The 17,489-nt window shown below is 42.9% G+C and overlaps 1 protein-coding gene across 1 annotated transcript; it reads left to right on the forward strand.

Moving 5' to 3' along the window:
• The first annotated feature begins 4,526 nt into the window (after positions 1-4,526).
• foxg1a (forkhead box G1a) lies at positions 4,527-7,558 on the forward strand. Its single transcript, XM_068339090.1, has one exon. It carries the CDS (start codon positions 4,568-4,570, stop codon positions 5,912-5,914), a length of 1,347 nt encoding a protein of 448 aa, XP_068195191.1. The 5' UTR covers positions 4,527-4,567; the 3' UTR covers positions 5,915-7,558.
• The last annotated feature ends 9,931 nt before the right edge of the window (positions 7,559-17,489 follow it).

The raw sequence follows: 17,489 nt of genomic DNA on the forward strand, positions 1-17,489 counted from the left end.
ATAAAGGTTTTATTTTTAAGTGTTTTTTTAAATGTTTTTCTGCTTTCAGTAAAAAAATAATAATAATAAATTCGACTTTTTTATTTTCCTATCTGATCGACCTCTTCATCAGTCCTGTGACGGATGAACAGGGGTACTAGAACCCCAATCCTAACCCCAGACCAGCCTTTCTATCAGGACATTGGTTAAAAGCCCCAGGATGATTTGAGACAACCCCCCCAACCATATAACACCCTAACTCTAACACCCTAACTCTAACCCTAACCCCCCAATCCTAACCCTAGCTACCCCAACCCTAACCCCCTCCCGTCCTTAAGCTTTTTAACTCTTAATAAGTTCATCACTAATGACTTCAGGTGCACCAGTGGCTGGTGTTCCACTTGTGCCCCCCCACCTCCCAGGAAGCGGGATGGGGGGCACCTCTGACAGCTCTGACCAGGAGAAGTCCAAGCTACAGACTGACCTCAGGGGTCAACCTGGTCCAACTGAACACCTGAGAGGCGCGGTGCGTTCACTGACATCTGGAGATGTGAGCAGACAAGGATCAGCAGCTCATTCCCAGTTAGAAATCCCAGTCGAACCACTGGGAACGATGGGATGGTGAGGAACTCAGCTGAACCTCTGTGAGAGCTGGAGGAACCTCCAGGACCCTGAACCTCATCTGTTTGTCTGACGATGACCTGAATGGAGTTTGGTTCTTGGGGGGGGGGTGATGATGAGTGGAGGAGTGGTGGAGGTCAAAGGTCACCTTATGCTTCCTTCTCTCTCCGATGATCGCATTTGTTTTGCTTTTAACGATCAATAAATCCATCCGGACCAGAATCGATGAACAAATTGTGAAATAAATTCCTGAACCTGAGCAGATTATGGCAATCCAATCCAATCCCAATGAGGGAAATGTGGGTTTGTTTAAAGGGAGGAAGAGGAAGACATGTTTTATTTTATTTTTTTTAATTGAAAAAATCGAGTCTAGAACCGGAACCGGAACCGGAACCAGAAAGAAGCGCTTCAATTGATGAAGGTTCGTCTTCCTCTGAGGATGGACGGATGATCGTCTCCTCCTCCTCAGTCCTGTTTGGATGCTGGAGATTCCTCATCTCTCTGTGTGAGACACACACACACACACACACACACACACACACACACACACACACACACACACACACACACACGGTCGCATCACCGGCTTCTGTGAGCAAACTAACAACAACATCAACAACAAACAAGCAGCGTGTTGAGTTCACCGAGTGTCACGTGATTAAAAACATCACGTCAAACTCAATCCCTCAAAATAAAAGCACGGACAAAGACAAAAACGCCCTCCAAAATAAATCCCTTTTTCCGGTCGCGTCCAGTTTTTTACGCACCAAAGCGTCACCGAGTCAAGTTTGTTTACGCAGGAAAACAACCGGATCCGGTTGTTGTTCCGTTCTTAGACTGGATCTTAGAAGCATTCCGGGTTTTCGAGGGAAGCTTTCAGACTCACAGTTCACTGCTGAAGGCCATGAAAGCCTCACTGGGCTTTTATTCACTTACAAACATCCGGTCTTATAGTTTTTATATATATAGTTTTTAAATATTACTATAAAGCTCACGGTTGGTTCATGCGCAAATAATAAAAATGTGTGGTCACGTTAAAAAAAAAGCTAATTTTACACAAGTAAACCCGGAATAAAAGCGGAAGGAATCAGGAAGGACAAGATTAATAAAAGAAAACTGAGATTCCAACTGAAGAAACGCGTCGAATCGATTCCGATCAGCGATAATCGAAAGGAAATAAACGCACGACGGTCGTGCGCCGTTAGATTCGGTGACACTTAAACAGTTATTGTGGTTCCGTCCTGCGTGGATCCGCAGACAGTGACGGATCGCTCTCCTCCCCGGGAGAAACGATCTCCGTTTGAGCTTCAGTGACGCTTCAGAGGCACGGCGCGTCAAAAAAACAAAAAAAACCCACACAAAACGGTTCCAGCTTCAGCCAAAGTTTCCAGCCTGGAGCTGAATCCACTTAGCTTTAGATTTAACATCTTTTTTTTTTTTTTTTTTGTTAAACCGGGTTAGAAATAAAAACACATTCCTGCTTTTGATTTGAATGATTTTCTGCGGCTCGACGCGATAAAAATATATATTTTCTTCTTCTACTTTCTGTCATTTCTGTTGGATGGAGAAGAAAGAAAAAAACCCCGAGGTTTTGAGAAGTCACGAAAACTCTACCAACGTGTTAAATTAACTCTGCAGGAGTTTTTTCGGTTCCGCCTCTGAGTCAGACAGTTTGGTCCGGGACAGGCGAGACAAGCGTTCACACACCAGCGACGTTTTGTTATGAAGTGCGTTAAATATTTTGCCTCCAAAGCGCGTTTAAACGTGTTAAACGAACTGTTGAACGGTCGCGGACTGACAGATTCTGCTTCGCGTTGAACAGCTTCATGCGGACTGACTGACTTGTTGAAATCAAAAAGTTCACATCTTCTGCTATGAACGTGTGCGTGGAAGGTTTTTATTGTCACGCAGATACAAAAAAAAAAAAAAAAAAGGTACGAATGAATCTTTTTGCTTCAGTCACGTCAGCTGTTGATACAACAGGAGGATAATAATAATAGGATTCACCATGGAGCCACAAACAGGAGTATATGAATATAAAGCTCCTGAAATAATAAATAATCTCTTGTGTTTTCCTTCTTGATAAAAAAAAAAAAAAATCTCGTCACGTTTTGAGGGGAAACATCCGCGTCGCGTCTGACGCCTCGTTAGTGGCAGCAAATAAAAGCGTCTCATTAAAGGTCTGCTGAGGTCTGCTAACAAAACTAGAAAGTGGAGCAGGTCCGCTTTTAATAAACACTGTAAACACCGGCTGTGACGTCATCAGCCGGTCTGTTATTTCATTGAATTTTATTTGGAATAAGAATGTTTCCGTGCGTAAAGTTTGAGAGATCATTTAGACAAAGCTGGGATAGTTTAAAAATTAATCCGAATATTAAACTGTCAGTATCTTAAAAATAAATATTATGTGTCATGAAACTGAATGATTGTGTGTATTATTGATTGTTGATTCCGTTAGGTACCTTAAAAAATGACCACACTGATAAACTGATCATCACCGCAGCAGCAGCGACTGGAGCAGTGATCGTGTTTTTAATATCAAGGATATAAAGTTGGGTAAATTAACGTTGGAATATGTCTTTACTCAAATGTTGTTTCTCCTCATATAAAGAAGAAACACCAAAACCGCATTTTTCATTCCACATTTTGAAGGAGGAAGACGCTTCTCCCCCGGCGGCCTTCATCCCTCCTCGGTTTCACTGTTTTATTCATTCACTTGAGGATATTTCTGTGTTTTTTATGTCAGATTTTCCACCACCGAGAGGAACCGAACTCCACGAGCCTCCCCCCGGAGCAGCGGACTGACAGAACACCGAGTTTACGTCTCCTGGCGCAGCGGATTTACGCACATTTTACGCACGGAGAACCTGCTGCGGAGACGCAGCCCGCAGCCTCTCCGTGTTGTTCAGTCTGCTGCGATCTGACACACAAATCACCCCAGCGTGTCCCGACCGTGTCCGCGTGGCCCCCGGATCCCCTTCTCCTCTGTTTACGGTCCCTCCGAGTCAGGATGCAAACAGTTATGAAGACGCCGAAGGGGAAAATATTTGAGTGTAAATACGAGGAGCGACGGGGATTCGGGTTTACGCATGACACGGTGTGTGTTTTCCAGGATTTAGTTTAGGTGGGGTGGGGGGGTATGAGCGAGGGGAGGGCCGCGGGGAGACGTGTGTTGATAGGGGTGAGTGTGTTTTCCACGCTGCAAAAAGTGTCCGCGTAGGGAGGCTTATCTGGGCGTGTGAGGCGGTTAAGAAACGATGAGAAACATCGTAAATGTGTCCAAAAAAGAAACGCGCACATTTTAGATTTATTTGAAAATTAATTTCTAACATAAAATTTGTGTGAAAATTAAAAAAAAACGCGCGGCGACGCCCGGAGATTTAACATAAAAAACAATAAAATCCAAAGAATCCCCTCTAATAAACGATCCGTTTCTTAAATAAAAAAAAACAAACTCATTTTTTAAAGAAATGCGCCCAGATTTCACTTTCCATTTCCAACCATGTCGAATTTTTTAAGGTGTGATTAGATCATGAGAGGACTCGGGAGGGCTGACATCTTTTGCAGCGTACACACCGCTGATTGATGTGTGTGTTTCCCTGTGCGTCATGATTGGCTGAAAGCGCAGAGGCCGCCTTAATATTTAATACTAATGTTCCCCTGGTTGGCTGAGGACTGGAAAGGTCCAACCAATGTTTTTTTACTTGCTTTAGTGGCTGTGGCTCCCTAATTAATTGCAGCTATCTGTCTCCTATCGATGTGTGTGTACATGTGTGTTGTGTGTGTGTGTTTCCTTTTTCCCCCTCAAACCGAACATGAAATAGTTTGTTGGGCTACTTTCTTTCATCCTATCGTTCCCCCCTTCCTTCTTCCCGTCCTGGTTCGCAGGCAGAGACAGGACACAGATCGAGACCCAGCTGTGCGCGTCGCTTCTGCTCGGTACCGATTCCCCCCGCGCTGCCCGGTGATGTTGGATATGGGAGAACGCAAAGAAGTGAAAATGATTCCGAAATCGTCGTTCAGTATAAACAGTTTGGTGCCGGAGGCCGTGCAAAGCGACAACAACAACAACAACAACAGCAACAACAACCACCACCAGAACCAGCATCACCACCAGAGCCAGATCCTCCAGAACCACCACCACCACCACCGGTCCGCCGGCGCGGACGAAGCCGACCTGAAAGCTCCGCTCTCCGGCGCGCAGCAGGACGGGAAACCGGAGCCGAAGAACGACTCGGCGAGTCAGGAGAGCGGCGCGGAGGAGAAGGACAAGGAGGACAAGAAGGACGGGAAGGACGGTGACGGAACCGGAGGGGGGAAGGACGGCGAGAAGAAGAGCGGCAAGTACGAGAAGCCCCCCTTCAGCTACAACGCGCTGATCATGATGGCCATCCGGCAGAGCCCCGAGAAGAGGCTCACCCTGAACGGCATCTACGAGTTCATCATGAAGAACTTCCCCTACTACCGGGAGAACAAGCAGGGCTGGCAGAACTCCATCCGGCACAACCTGAGCCTGAACAAATGCTTCGTGAAGGTCCCGCGGCACTACGACGACCCCGGGAAGGGCAACTACTGGATGCTGGACCCCAGCAGCGACGACGTGTTCATCGGCGGCACCACCGGGAAGCTCCGGCGGAGATCCACCACCTCCCGCGCTAAGCTGGCGTTCAAGCGGGGCGCACGGCTGACCTCCGGGCTGACCTTCATGGACCGGGCGGGCTCCCTGTACTGGCCCATGTCCCCCTTCCTGTCCCTGCACCACCCGCGGGCCAGCAGCGCCCTGGGCTACAACGGCACCTCATCGGGCTACCCGGGCCACCCCATGTCCTACAGCACCATGCTGACGCAGAACATGGGCAACAACCACTCGTCGTTCCCGTCGTCCAACGGGCTGAGCATGGACCGGCTGGTAGGGGGGGACCTCCCGTACGCCACGCACCACCTGACGGCGGCGGCCCTGGCGGCCTCGGCGGTGCCCTGCGGCCTCTCGGTGCCCTGCTCCGGGGCCACCTACTCCCTCAACCCGTGTTCGGTCAACCTGCTGGCCGGGCAGACCAGCTACTTTTTCCCCCACGTCCCGCACCCCTCCATGACCACGCAGACCGGGGGCGGCGGCGGCGGCTCGTTGCAGTCCGCCCGGGCGTCGGCCTCCAACTCCCCCCAGGCTCCCTCCTCCTCCGCGCTGCCCTGTGACTCTCTGCGGCCGAGCCTGTCCGGCTCTCTGCCGGCCTTCTCCTCGGGACTTTCCGGGGGCCTTTCTGACTATTTCACGCATCAAACCCACGGCTCGACCTCCAACCCGCTCATACATTAACAACCCCCCCCATACACGCACATACACACAGCCTCACCCCTTAGCCTCACCCCTCCACCTGACCTCACCTCCCCATCCATCCCCATCCATCCGCTCCGCCAAAGGAGGGACAAATCTTCAAATGACTGGAACTGTATGAGTTGAACATTTTACACTGAACATGTACCTACATTGTAAAAAAACAAACAAACACAAAATTATTATAAACTACTTACTATAGGAAAAAGAAGAGAGACATAAACTGCAAAAACAAAACGAACAGCAGAGACACAGAAAGCAGCCCTGAAGTTCCCAGGTATTTTTTAATATTATTATTATTACTTCTTCCTCCTTTCCTTCTCCTCCTCCTCCTCCTTCTTCTTCCTGTTCTTCTTCTTTTAGCAGTTTTAATTTCTGTGTACATAACGTGTGTTCCTGTGAGTGTCCGGGGTTTGTCTCTGTATAGTTCTGTCAGTCAGCGACGTTGCAATGTGATCCGATCCGAACACAGGACGACGCGCTGGAGCGGATCTCTCTGTTGCTGCTGTTTGGAAGAGGCATTACTTTTTCTTTTTTTAAAAAAATAGAATGTGTATTTAAAATAGTCTTTGTCTTGATTTTTTGAGATTCCACAAAGCTGATATTAACGTCCCCGTCCCCCCCCCCCCTCCGTTTTTTTTGGACCCGCATGTCTGCAGTATTATCAGGTCTCATGCGGGGGCGGACGGGAAGCGGCGGAGAACGTTTGAATTTTACAGAATTCAAACGTTATTTTCTTTATTTTTTTAATGATTTTTCACCCCCCACCCCCCCACACACAGTTTTTTGTGTTGGTTTTCTAACTTGGCTCTGGCTCAAACCGTCAAAGTCATTTTAATCCCAGTTTTAGAAACATACTTTTCACACCAAAGAATCGGGGTTTTTTTTGCAGTTCATGTTCAGCTGACAGAGGCCTGCTGTAGGAGGAAGTGACAGGTGAATGAATGAATGAATGGATGAATGAAGGATGGGTGAATGAGTGAAGGAGAAGTAAATGGCGCCTCCTTTCCTGCGGAAAATGTCCGTTTAAATGAGATTTTTTTTAATCGCAGTTTTGTTTTTTTTTGGAACCATTTCTCTTTTCTTAAATTAGCAGAATCTTGAATGGAGTTTGGTGATGCCGACCTGGAGGCATTACCCCCCACCCCCCACCCCCCTTAGAGCGAATGTTAATCTGCGTTTGTGTAAATTGGACTCCTGTTTGTGTAGAAAATTTTAGGATTTGAAATCTGAATTCTGTGCGTAAATGTCTCGTTTGTTGGATGGATCCGTTCCGCGGCGGCCGCCGGTCATGTGCTCGTTTCACGACGAACGTGATGGCCGAAACAAAAACGGACGTTCATGTTTGTTTGTCTCCTTTCATTCTATTTTTGTATAACTACTAAAAAGAGAAAGAAAAACATGTCTACTTGTAATTTGAATTTGGGGATTTTCCTTGTTTTGGAATCATGTAAAATCCCGTTTGTTTGACAGACGAAAAAAAAAAGCCTCATTATCTAATAACTGCTTGGAATGATTGTCCTTTAACTGTCGTCTCTAAAACAATTTTCATGGTTGTGATACTATTGTGGTCTTATTCTTATTCCCGTGTTTGTCGCTTACAGAAGTTAAAAAAGAGAAAAATTGTTTTAATCGTAATAAATAAAAATAAAAGAATAGGTTACATTCATAACTAACGCAAATCCTTTTGTCTTTTTTACACCTGCAGTTCGTGTTGTCGCCGTTTATATCACCAGGTCCCTGAACGCAACAAAACAAAAAAAAGAGAGAAAAGAAACTTTTATTTAGCTTTTATTTTTAAATAGTCTTAAACTTGACTTTGGCTTTTCAGAAGGAGACTGCGTGTCCTTTTGGATTTAAACCCTCCTGTTTTATTTTCGTGCCTCTGAAAGCTGATCTTGGTTTTTACCGGGACACAAACATCCGTTTAAATCCACTACAAACACATTTGGTCGTGATTTAAACATCAACAAACGTTTGGGTTTCCTTTCCACATGGGTGTGTTCTGTTTTGTGTCTTGGGGAGGTTGGTTTGTTGTTGTTTACGCGCGCACAGTGAATCTTACATCCCGAAGCGCTTGTGCGTAAAGATTTTACACGAGGATTTACGCGCGTCTGGGTGGAAAAACTGTGTCAAATGATGCAACCAGAGGTCGCGTTCAGGCTGCTGGAGCCTGACTGAGTGTCTGTGTCAAACCTTCTCCTTTTGAACAGAGAAACCTGAGGCGCCGCAGGCTGCGGCCTCACTGCGCTCTGCTGCGTCTTTCTGTGCGTAAAATCTCAGAATATCATCAAAGCTGCTTCTTTAACACCTGAACTTCTTAGAAATTCCAACTTCCTCTGGTTTTAAATGTTGAAGGTTTCATTTTCCACTCAAATATGAAACTTTTGCTGCAGAAATTTATGTTTTTTTATTTCTTCTGGATAAAGAATGAGCGTGTTTCTCTTTGTGTTGTACTTGCTGGTCATGTTTGGAGAAAATGTGCTGCTTGTTCTTTGTTTACGGGTTTAAAAAAAGCAGAATTTCCGCCTTGTATTTGCAGATTTTGTGTCTTTTTGACCCCACCGTCAGATTTTGGTGGCCGAACCGGAGCGTTGGTGTTGTTCTGGCTCCGTGCTGTCAGCTGGTTCCGCTCCAGTCTGTTGTTTCTTCAGTTTGTCGTTTTATTCCGCGTTTAGCTCTCAGCTGCTTTCAGCTGTCTGAATGTCTTCATGCCGCTGGTGTGTTTTGGTTTGAATGTCTGAACCTTTAACTGTCCTCGAAAAAAAAACCCCATGAGGAATTAAAAACTTTCATGTTTTTTGTTTCCTCTTTCCGGCGCGTTTTGACATTCAGCTCGTTTGATTTCCGGTATTTTTGGTGCGGCTGGTCCGATTTGAATATTTTTGTTTTTTGTTGAGATCATTGTGAGATTTATTGATCTATTGATCTATTTACATATTTATTATTTATATATTTATATCCATACACCCATACTGGAACATTTTCTTCCTTAACGGAGATCACAATTAATTTTCTTTAATGGTGTTATTTTTTAGAAACTTTTTCCAGCTCGTCATCATTTAATAAAAAATATTTTCCTTTGTTTTTTGCGACTTGTTAAATCTTTATCTTTGAAGTTTCTGAAGGTTTTTCCTGAATTAATTCTCCTGTTATGTTATTTTTTTCCCTGAGGATTTATTTTAATGGACATTTTCTTCCTTTGCTGCTGTTTTCGCTCTTCCAGCTGAAGATGAAATGAATTCCGTGAAAAATCAGATTTTTTTGTCTCCTCGTCTATTTTAACGTCTCCACGAGGCGCCACGAGTGTTTTGGTTTAAACTCTGATATTTGCGAGGTTTTTTCCCCGGGTTTTTGGTGGGAATCTATAAACCGAGCCGCTCCTTCGTGTTTTCGGGCTCTGCGCTGCAGAAATCCTCAAAAAATCCGGAATATTTCGTCTCCAAGCGACGCGTTTGTTGGAGCAGGACGCACCGAGGCTGCGCTCCGTCGTCTTCTTCTCCTTCTTTTTGAGCAGAAGACGTATAAACCTATTAAAAAGTGTGATTTTACGCTGTCTGACCTCCTCCTCCTCTTCCTCCTCCTCTTCCTCCGCCCTCCTGTTTCTTTGAACAAGCCCTAAAAATTTCCTCCAGACGGTGGAATCAAACCGTTTCCTCTCGGTTTGTTTATTCCGTTTCTTAACTCAAAAGTCAGTTTTGTGGCTTCAGTTTAATTCATCTTCTCCGTCACTGACGTGAGGATGACGCGAACAGCCGAAGAGGCGGAAGTGGAATGAATTTATTCCATTTTATTATCTATTTGATCAGGAATAGGAGGCTTCTGCCTTTGGTTTGTTCTGAAACGCGTCTGATCATCATTTCAGTGTAAACAGCAGCAAACCGGATGTTTGTGATCCGAATTCTGAAGCCCAACAAAACCCGCCTCTCCCTTCCATCTCCTGCGTGACCTGTGATGACGTCACACTTCCTGCTTCTGTTCTTTCATCAAATAAATGTACTGGATATCAATACCAGCAGGCTGCTGGTGCTGGAGGTCAAAGGTCAAGTCCGTTTCGGTGACGCTTCAGTTGGAGGCGCAGAAGCTGAAACGATGATCACGTAATGTGTGTGTGTGTGTGTGTGTGTCACACAAACACACAGACCCAGATCCTCCTGTTATCGCGTTCACACACACACAGATTCAGGTTCGAGTCCCACTGGCAGCTGATGCGGCTCTTAGTTTCCCATGATGCTCTGGGGCTCGGTTCGGGCTGCAGGTGGATTTCCAGATTTTCAAGGTTTAGCTTTACATTCAGGCAGGAATTGAGAAAAATCAGTGAAGAATCACCAAACAGGAAGTCAGATGTTTTACTGACGGAGACCTGGAATCTGCAAGGAAATATTAAAAGATTATTTTTGGCTCTAAAGTGGAAAAAAGACATGAAAATACATGAAAAAAAAAGAAAACCAGACCCACCATGGAACGAGTTTCCTCCACAATGACAGAAAATAACATTTTTTACATTTTGTCACCACAAATCAAATTATCATACAAAGTCTAATTGGTGATCAATAAAATTTTGGTTTCATTAATTTTTTTGTGTCTGCAATGCTGTGGAAAAAAGTGAAACTAAGAAATAAATAAGTTTGTATTTTAAATGAGAAATTGGAGCCAAAACACGCTCTAAATTCTGTCACTGGATGGATATCGTAAATTATTGAAAAAAGTTTGTTTTTTTTATTTGAAATTTTTTTTAAATTTACATCCTGGTCTAAACACAAATAAATAAAATATCTTGAATGAAAATTTAAGGATCAAGAAAAATTTTTGGAATTAAGATTTGAAAAATTTAACACCCCCTGATGTCACGGGTCATTATTTAAATATATGAATGCGTGAACCTTCAGACTCCAAAGCACGTCAAAAGAATTTGGTATGAAGCAGAAAATTTTTATTTAAAATTATTCAGCAATAAAAAGGGAAAAAAATCACTTGGATAAATTTTAGTTTTAGCTTCACATGATTAAGAACTAGAACCGTTGTGACTGCCAAAAACATTTATCTTACGTCATTCCTGACTTGTTTTTTTTAATCCCTTTAGATGTTAAAATATATATATATATAAATCCTTATCTGGGTTAAAACATTGAACGCATCACCAAATGTATAAATCGTCACATCGTAAAAACACCAAAAACCCAAACTGGTCCGAAACGGAATTTAGTGTCACTCTTGACCTGAACCGAAAATCTTTTGGCGTCAAACAGATTTTAATTTTTATTTTTTTACGACCGGAAACAAAAGAACAGAACTTTTATTTTTATTTCGTGATGCATCAAATCATCTTCAGAGGAACCGAATTGAAGGAAATTTAAACTTGATGATGAAGCATCAGACTCCAGATCAGCGGAACTCAGGTTAGCAGCGGCAGAGCGGCAGCGGCAGCGGTAGCGTTAGCGGCAGCGGCAGCGGCAGCGGCAGCGGCAGCGTTAGCGGCAGCGGCAGCGGCAGCGTTAGCGGCAGCGGCAGCGGCAGCGGCAGTAGCGGCAGCGGCTCTCCGGACGTCTTATCGGCTGATCTGAGATCCGCTCGCCGTGATCCTCCCCCCCGCAGACTGTTTGTTGTCGCGGCCCTCGGCTGCTCTCAGATCAGTCGGCCCAAACAACAAAGACGGACTTTCAGCAGCAATTTGTTCGTTTCCTAAAGGAGAGCTGAGTTAAACGAGTCCCGCTGTAACGCAAGAACCCGGCCTCACCCCTCCTCACCCCCTCACCCCCCAACAATGGAGCTGCCAGGGAACCCAATATCCGTCAGCCTGATGCTATCTGTCCCATGTTAAATGGGGTGACCAGCAGTCAAAAGACAAAAGAAGCAACAGAAGGACACGGGGGAGGAGGGGGGAGAAGAGGAGATATCCTTTCTCTCCTTCTTCTGCCTTCAGATCTTTGACTTCAGTAAAAGTAGAAGAAACAACCCTGAAGAATGAAAGTCACAGTAAGAAAAGTTCTGCAGAGTCACTGTGTTCTGCTTCTAATGACGTCATATTCATGTGATGAAGAACGAGGACATCATCATCATCATCATCATCATCATCATAATCATCACCATCATCATCACCATCATCATCACCTTCATCATCATGTTCATCATTATCTGATAATGTTTTACAACCACCTGGTGTGTAATGAACATTAGATAAATGTAAAGGACCGTACGCTATGTTACGTTATGTCACGCTACATTGTTACTTTGTCACGCCGTGTTACATTATGTCACAATGCATTACGTTACATTATGTCACGCTACGTTATGTTGAATTATTTCACACTATGTTACATTATGTCACACTATGTTACGTTATGTCACGCTACGTTACTTTACGTCACGCTACTTTGTTACATTATGTCACACCATGTTACATTATGTCACACGTTACGTTACATTATGTCATGCTACGTTACATTAAACTCAAACTACAGTAATCCCTCGTTACTCGTGGTTAATGCGTTCCAGGACTACTAGCAAAAACCGAAATTCAGCAATAGAGACAAACTTTTTTATTATGTATGATAATTCAAGCATTTCTGAACCCCCCCCCCTTACTGATATTAAACCACCTTCCATCTGTATTACCTTTAAACACTCTGATAGACTGTTTACAGCACTTTAAAGAAAAGTGTTTCTTTAATACACAGAAGTGTGTGTCAGCCAATAGCATCTGAATACGGTATCACATGACTACCGCCTCAAAATCCACCATGTAGTGAGGCCGGGCGTCTTGAAGCGTGGATACACGAGAGATCACTGTTCTGCTTTTAAATTCTTCTAAAAGTAGAATCCTGGACTCAAGTAGAGTCCTGGACTGAATCCCAGTCTAAAGTAGAGCCTGGACTAAAGTAGAATCCTGGGCTAACGTAGAACCTGGACTAAAGTAGAATCCTGGGCTAACGTAGAACCTGGACTAAAGTAGAATCCTGGGCTAAAGTAGAACCTGGACTAAAGTAGAATTCTGGACTGAACCCTGGACTAAAGTAGAATCCTGGACTAAAGTACAACCCTGGACTAAAGAAGAATCCTAGACTAAAGTATAATCCTGGACTAAAGAAGAATCCTAGACTAAAGTATAATCCTGGACTAAACTAGAAGTCTGGACTAAACTAGAATCCTGGACTAAACTAGAATCCTAGACTAAAGTATAATCCTGGACTAAACTAGAAGTCTGGACTAAACTAGAATCCTGGACTAAACTAGAATCCTAGACTAAAGTATAATCCTGGACTAAACTAGAAGTCTGGACTAAACTACAATCCTGGACTAAAGTAGAATCCTGGACTAAACTAAAATCCTGGACTAAACTAGAATCCTGAACTAAAATTGAATCCTGGACTAAAGTAGAAGCTGGACTAAAGTAGAAGCTGGACTAAAGTAGAAGCTGGAGTAAAGTAGAAGCTGGACTAAAGTAGAACCTGGACTAAAGTAGAACCTGGACTAAAGTAGAACCTGGACTAAAGTAGAAGCTGGACTACTCCCAGAACGTTTCTTCCCGTTCTCCCTGACGGCTCCGGCGTCTCTGGGATCTTTCGTGCTCCAGGACTCGATGCCGATCGTCTCTGCATCCATTATTCAAGACTTTGTGGCAACAAGATCTTTTCTGTCGGCGGCGCGACGTCTGAGCCAAGTCACATGACCTGATGACATCAGCAGGAACAGGAAGTTCATGTTTTAACCGAAGCAACAATAGAAGCTCAGACTGTTTCCCCTCTTTGACAGAACTTAAAAGAACTTAAAACATTGTCAAAAAACCACGTCTGCAAATGTTCACAATAAAATCTCGATCTAACCACCAAATTAAAAGCATTTTAAACTTTTTTTACTTACAAATGACATTCAGTTGATCCGTTCATCTCGGTGACAACAGCTGCTTCTTCTGTTTCTCAGATGTTTAGCTGTCCAGCAGGTGCATTATGGGAAATGTAGGATCAAGCCATGTCTTGGAATTTTTTTTTTTTCAATTTCAAAAATAAAAAATAAAAAAGGATCCTCATAAAGAGGAATTAATTCTCCAACCTGTGTGTTTACTGGTTTGGTTGCAGTATCTGCAAAAGTTGACAAATGAAGGAAACAGCTTTTCTGCATTTTTAATTAGTTCAAAAATCAAAAATAAACCAAAATCTGAGCTTTTCGCAGATTGAAAAATGTCTGAATGGGAAAAACGAGCATAAATAGAAGATACTGCATTCTGTCTTTGTTGTGATTGGGTTCTAGAGAGACGCCGTTTATTCAAACATTAATATTTAATCACAATTATTGATCAGTGATTAAAAGTAAGGCTGCAGCTCATGTTTACCCTCCTCTAGCTATTCTTTTATTGATAGTTTTCCACATAAAGCATCAGAAAAAAAGCTTCCAAATCCTCAGACCGACGTCTTGTTTCATTTGGGAAACACAAAAAAAATTGTTTTAATAAATGTTAAATATTTTTAACCAGCTTAAATTATTTCAGCCAAATTTAGTCACTACTAGTAGATTAAATATTTTCATCAGACTGGTCGATCAAAATGTGAAATAGATTTATCTTCTGTCAGTGAGAGAGAAAAAAAGACCCCAAAAGGAGGAAGGAAATAAGAGAAATAGCAAAATAGGATTTAAAAATTCAGACGCTAAACGTCAAGAATAATAAAAACCATCAAAATAGTTTGTGGATTGTTGCTGGTGGAACGTGACTGATTTGCTGTTCTATTAATAAACAGTTAATTTAACCGTTTTTCTGTCAATAATGAAACAAAGAAATCTAAAATTCTATCGTCCTATAATTTTAGATTTTTTTCCCCTCTTGACTTCAGGAGAGATTAAAGTTTTGACTTCCTGTCAATCTGTATATTATTTGTCCCTGAAGGGTTAATCCAGGAATAAATTAGCGATAAAAAAAAATAGAATTTAGAGGTTAAAACAGTTTAAACCCAGTAAACCCACCAGCCTGAAGCCTCCCTGTTTCCGTGTTTCCAGACCTTCCTTCACGCCATCCGTGACGACCCGAACGTCACGTGACCAGTGGTTGATCAGCCTCACCTGCGCTCAGGGAGGAGGCGTGTGACGTCAGCAAGAAGCGCGTAGCTTTCGGTTGATTTCGTTCATTTTTTCTTTAACTTTTCTTTTCATCAGAAGCTCTTTAAAAGATGTTTAAAGCTTTAGAAATTTAAAATGTGTTTCTGCTCCAGGCGGAAATTAAAAAAATAAATAAATCTGGTAAAATATATATTTTTTATAAATCAGGAATCCGCTCGTTTTCTCCGGTCGTCCCGTCTTCTCTCAGGAAACTGTCGCAGGTAAATTAAAAGGTGCTATTGTGCCCTGAGCGCTGCCTGCAGGTTTCCCTAAAGGCTGGTCTTCTTCTGTAACCTGAGAGACAAAACCCAGGGAGATAAAAAGTCAGGACTAATCCACAGGTTGTTGTGGAGTTTGTCCACACACACACACACACACACACACACACACACACACACACACACACACACACACACACACACACACACACACACACACACACACACACACACACACACACACACACACACACAAAGCTGTGATTTCTGCTCGTCAATAAATAAATTGATTGATTGTTTCCACATGATGGAACCTGACGGATGAGCTGTGTGGCAGTTACGTGATGTCGTGAGTGTGTTCATGTCTATAACAGTGTGTATTCAAACACACACTATTATAGACACGAGGAAATAAACTCCAGCCAATCAGCAGTGACCTGTGACATCATCAGCCCTCATGGGGAGTCAAACAATCAGGTTCATCCTGGGAGGAAATGATCAATAAAGTTTCACTGAATTGAATGTCGGTCACATGATCGCGTTTTATTGCTTTATATAATTGATAGGGGTCGGTTGAACCTGCTGCCTTCATCCATCCATTCATCCATCCATCCATCCATTCAGCAGCTAACAGCACTTAGCAACTGATAGCAACTAAAAAGCTAACTGAAAGAAGGAGAATTAATTGAAAATATCTCTAAATTGTGGAAACTGAACGATTCTTTGAAGGATGAAGAAGAAACGTTTTTCAGTCATGGATGAACTTTATTTATAGTCGCATAGAAAATTGTGAAGAGAAATATAAAAGTTTTGTCGTTCGATGATGGGCTTGAGCTGAGGCTAAAATAAATAATAAACTAAAATATTACATATATATATATTATATATGATATATTATTTATTAGACAGGATTCACCCAACTCACTTGTGTCTATTACACCAGTAGAGAAGCCACAGAACAATATGGAAGAACGAGCTGATAGGCTTTTAAACATGCAGTCAGGCTGTGTGTGTGTGTTGCTGTGTGTGTGTGTGTGGGGGGGGGGGGGGGGTCATGTGAATGAGACAGAAAACACTCGACGGGTCGTGAATAATCGTTTTAATGAGTGTGTAAAAGCAGGCGGCTCAGCGAGGGCCTGTCAGGTTAAACAAACTTACCAAATCCGATTGTCAAAGTGCAAAGTGGTGTCGCTTCAATTTGCTGCAACTCTTTCCTTCCTCCGTCCTCACTTCCTTCCTTCATCTGACCCCGCCCCCACCTCCACTCCAAAAGCACCCTAACCCCCCCCACCCTGACCCGGTTCAAGTCATGCCAATTACAGGACATAATAATATTTTCTGCCACCCGGTGTGATCTTTGGTTATGTTGTTTTAAAAATCCCGTTGATCTCGGCGCTCAAGGCATCGGCGGCGAGCACTTCCTGTTTGTTTGTTTGCTTGCAGTGGCCTTTGGTGTTTACACATATCTGGTTAGAGACCGCTCAGCGTCGGGTTTTGCAAGGAAAAGTTTTGCTTTTAACGCCAAAATGCCAAAAATCTGCCATCTATGGCTGAAAAAGTCGATAGATTCACCTTCATTCATAGACTTTATCACAACGTGATGAAGGTCCAACGGTCCCGTATTCAGGTGACGTCAACAACTTCAAAACTTTTTGTTCCGTCGCAAGAATTTCTGATAGCATCAAGACTTAATTTCAACATAAAAATGACAGTAATGACATTAATTTAGTACTCAGAGTACCAATGACTTTTAAATGACCTCAAATGGAGATTATAGATTGAAATTTAATTAATAGCAAATGACAAATAATTCATCTTACGAACAACCTCTTGGAGCCAACTGTGTTTGTATGTTGAGGACTACCTGTAATTACTTTAAATACTGGACATAAATGGTTGCATCACCATGGGGAATGAATGTTTGTGTTAAACTTGTTAAATTTGAGCAGTGTTTTATTGTATTACCTGTACTTAAACGTCATTTTCCTGGGTGGTAACGAAGCTAACTATAACGCTAACACGGGTTTTGTAAGTAAAAGTTTTGCTTTTAATGCCAAAATGCCAAAAATCAGTTTCGCTAAATTAGTTTTTTTAATTTGAAATCAAATGTTATTGCTATCAGAAGTTTTTGCGACAAAACGAAAAGACACCAAAAAGTTTTTCACTAGTTTTAATTCACATAAATTCGTTGACGTCACCTGAATACGGGACTGTTGCACCTTCATCACACCATAATAAAGTCGATGAAGGCA

The sequence above is a fragment of the Antennarius striatus genome, chromosome 17, assembly GCF_040054535.1.
Source record: "Antennarius striatus isolate MH-2024 chromosome 17, ASM4005453v1, whole genome shotgun sequence".
Classification (NCBI taxonomy): domain Eukaryota; kingdom Metazoa; phylum Chordata; class Actinopteri; order Lophiiformes; family Antennariidae; genus Antennarius; species Antennarius striatus.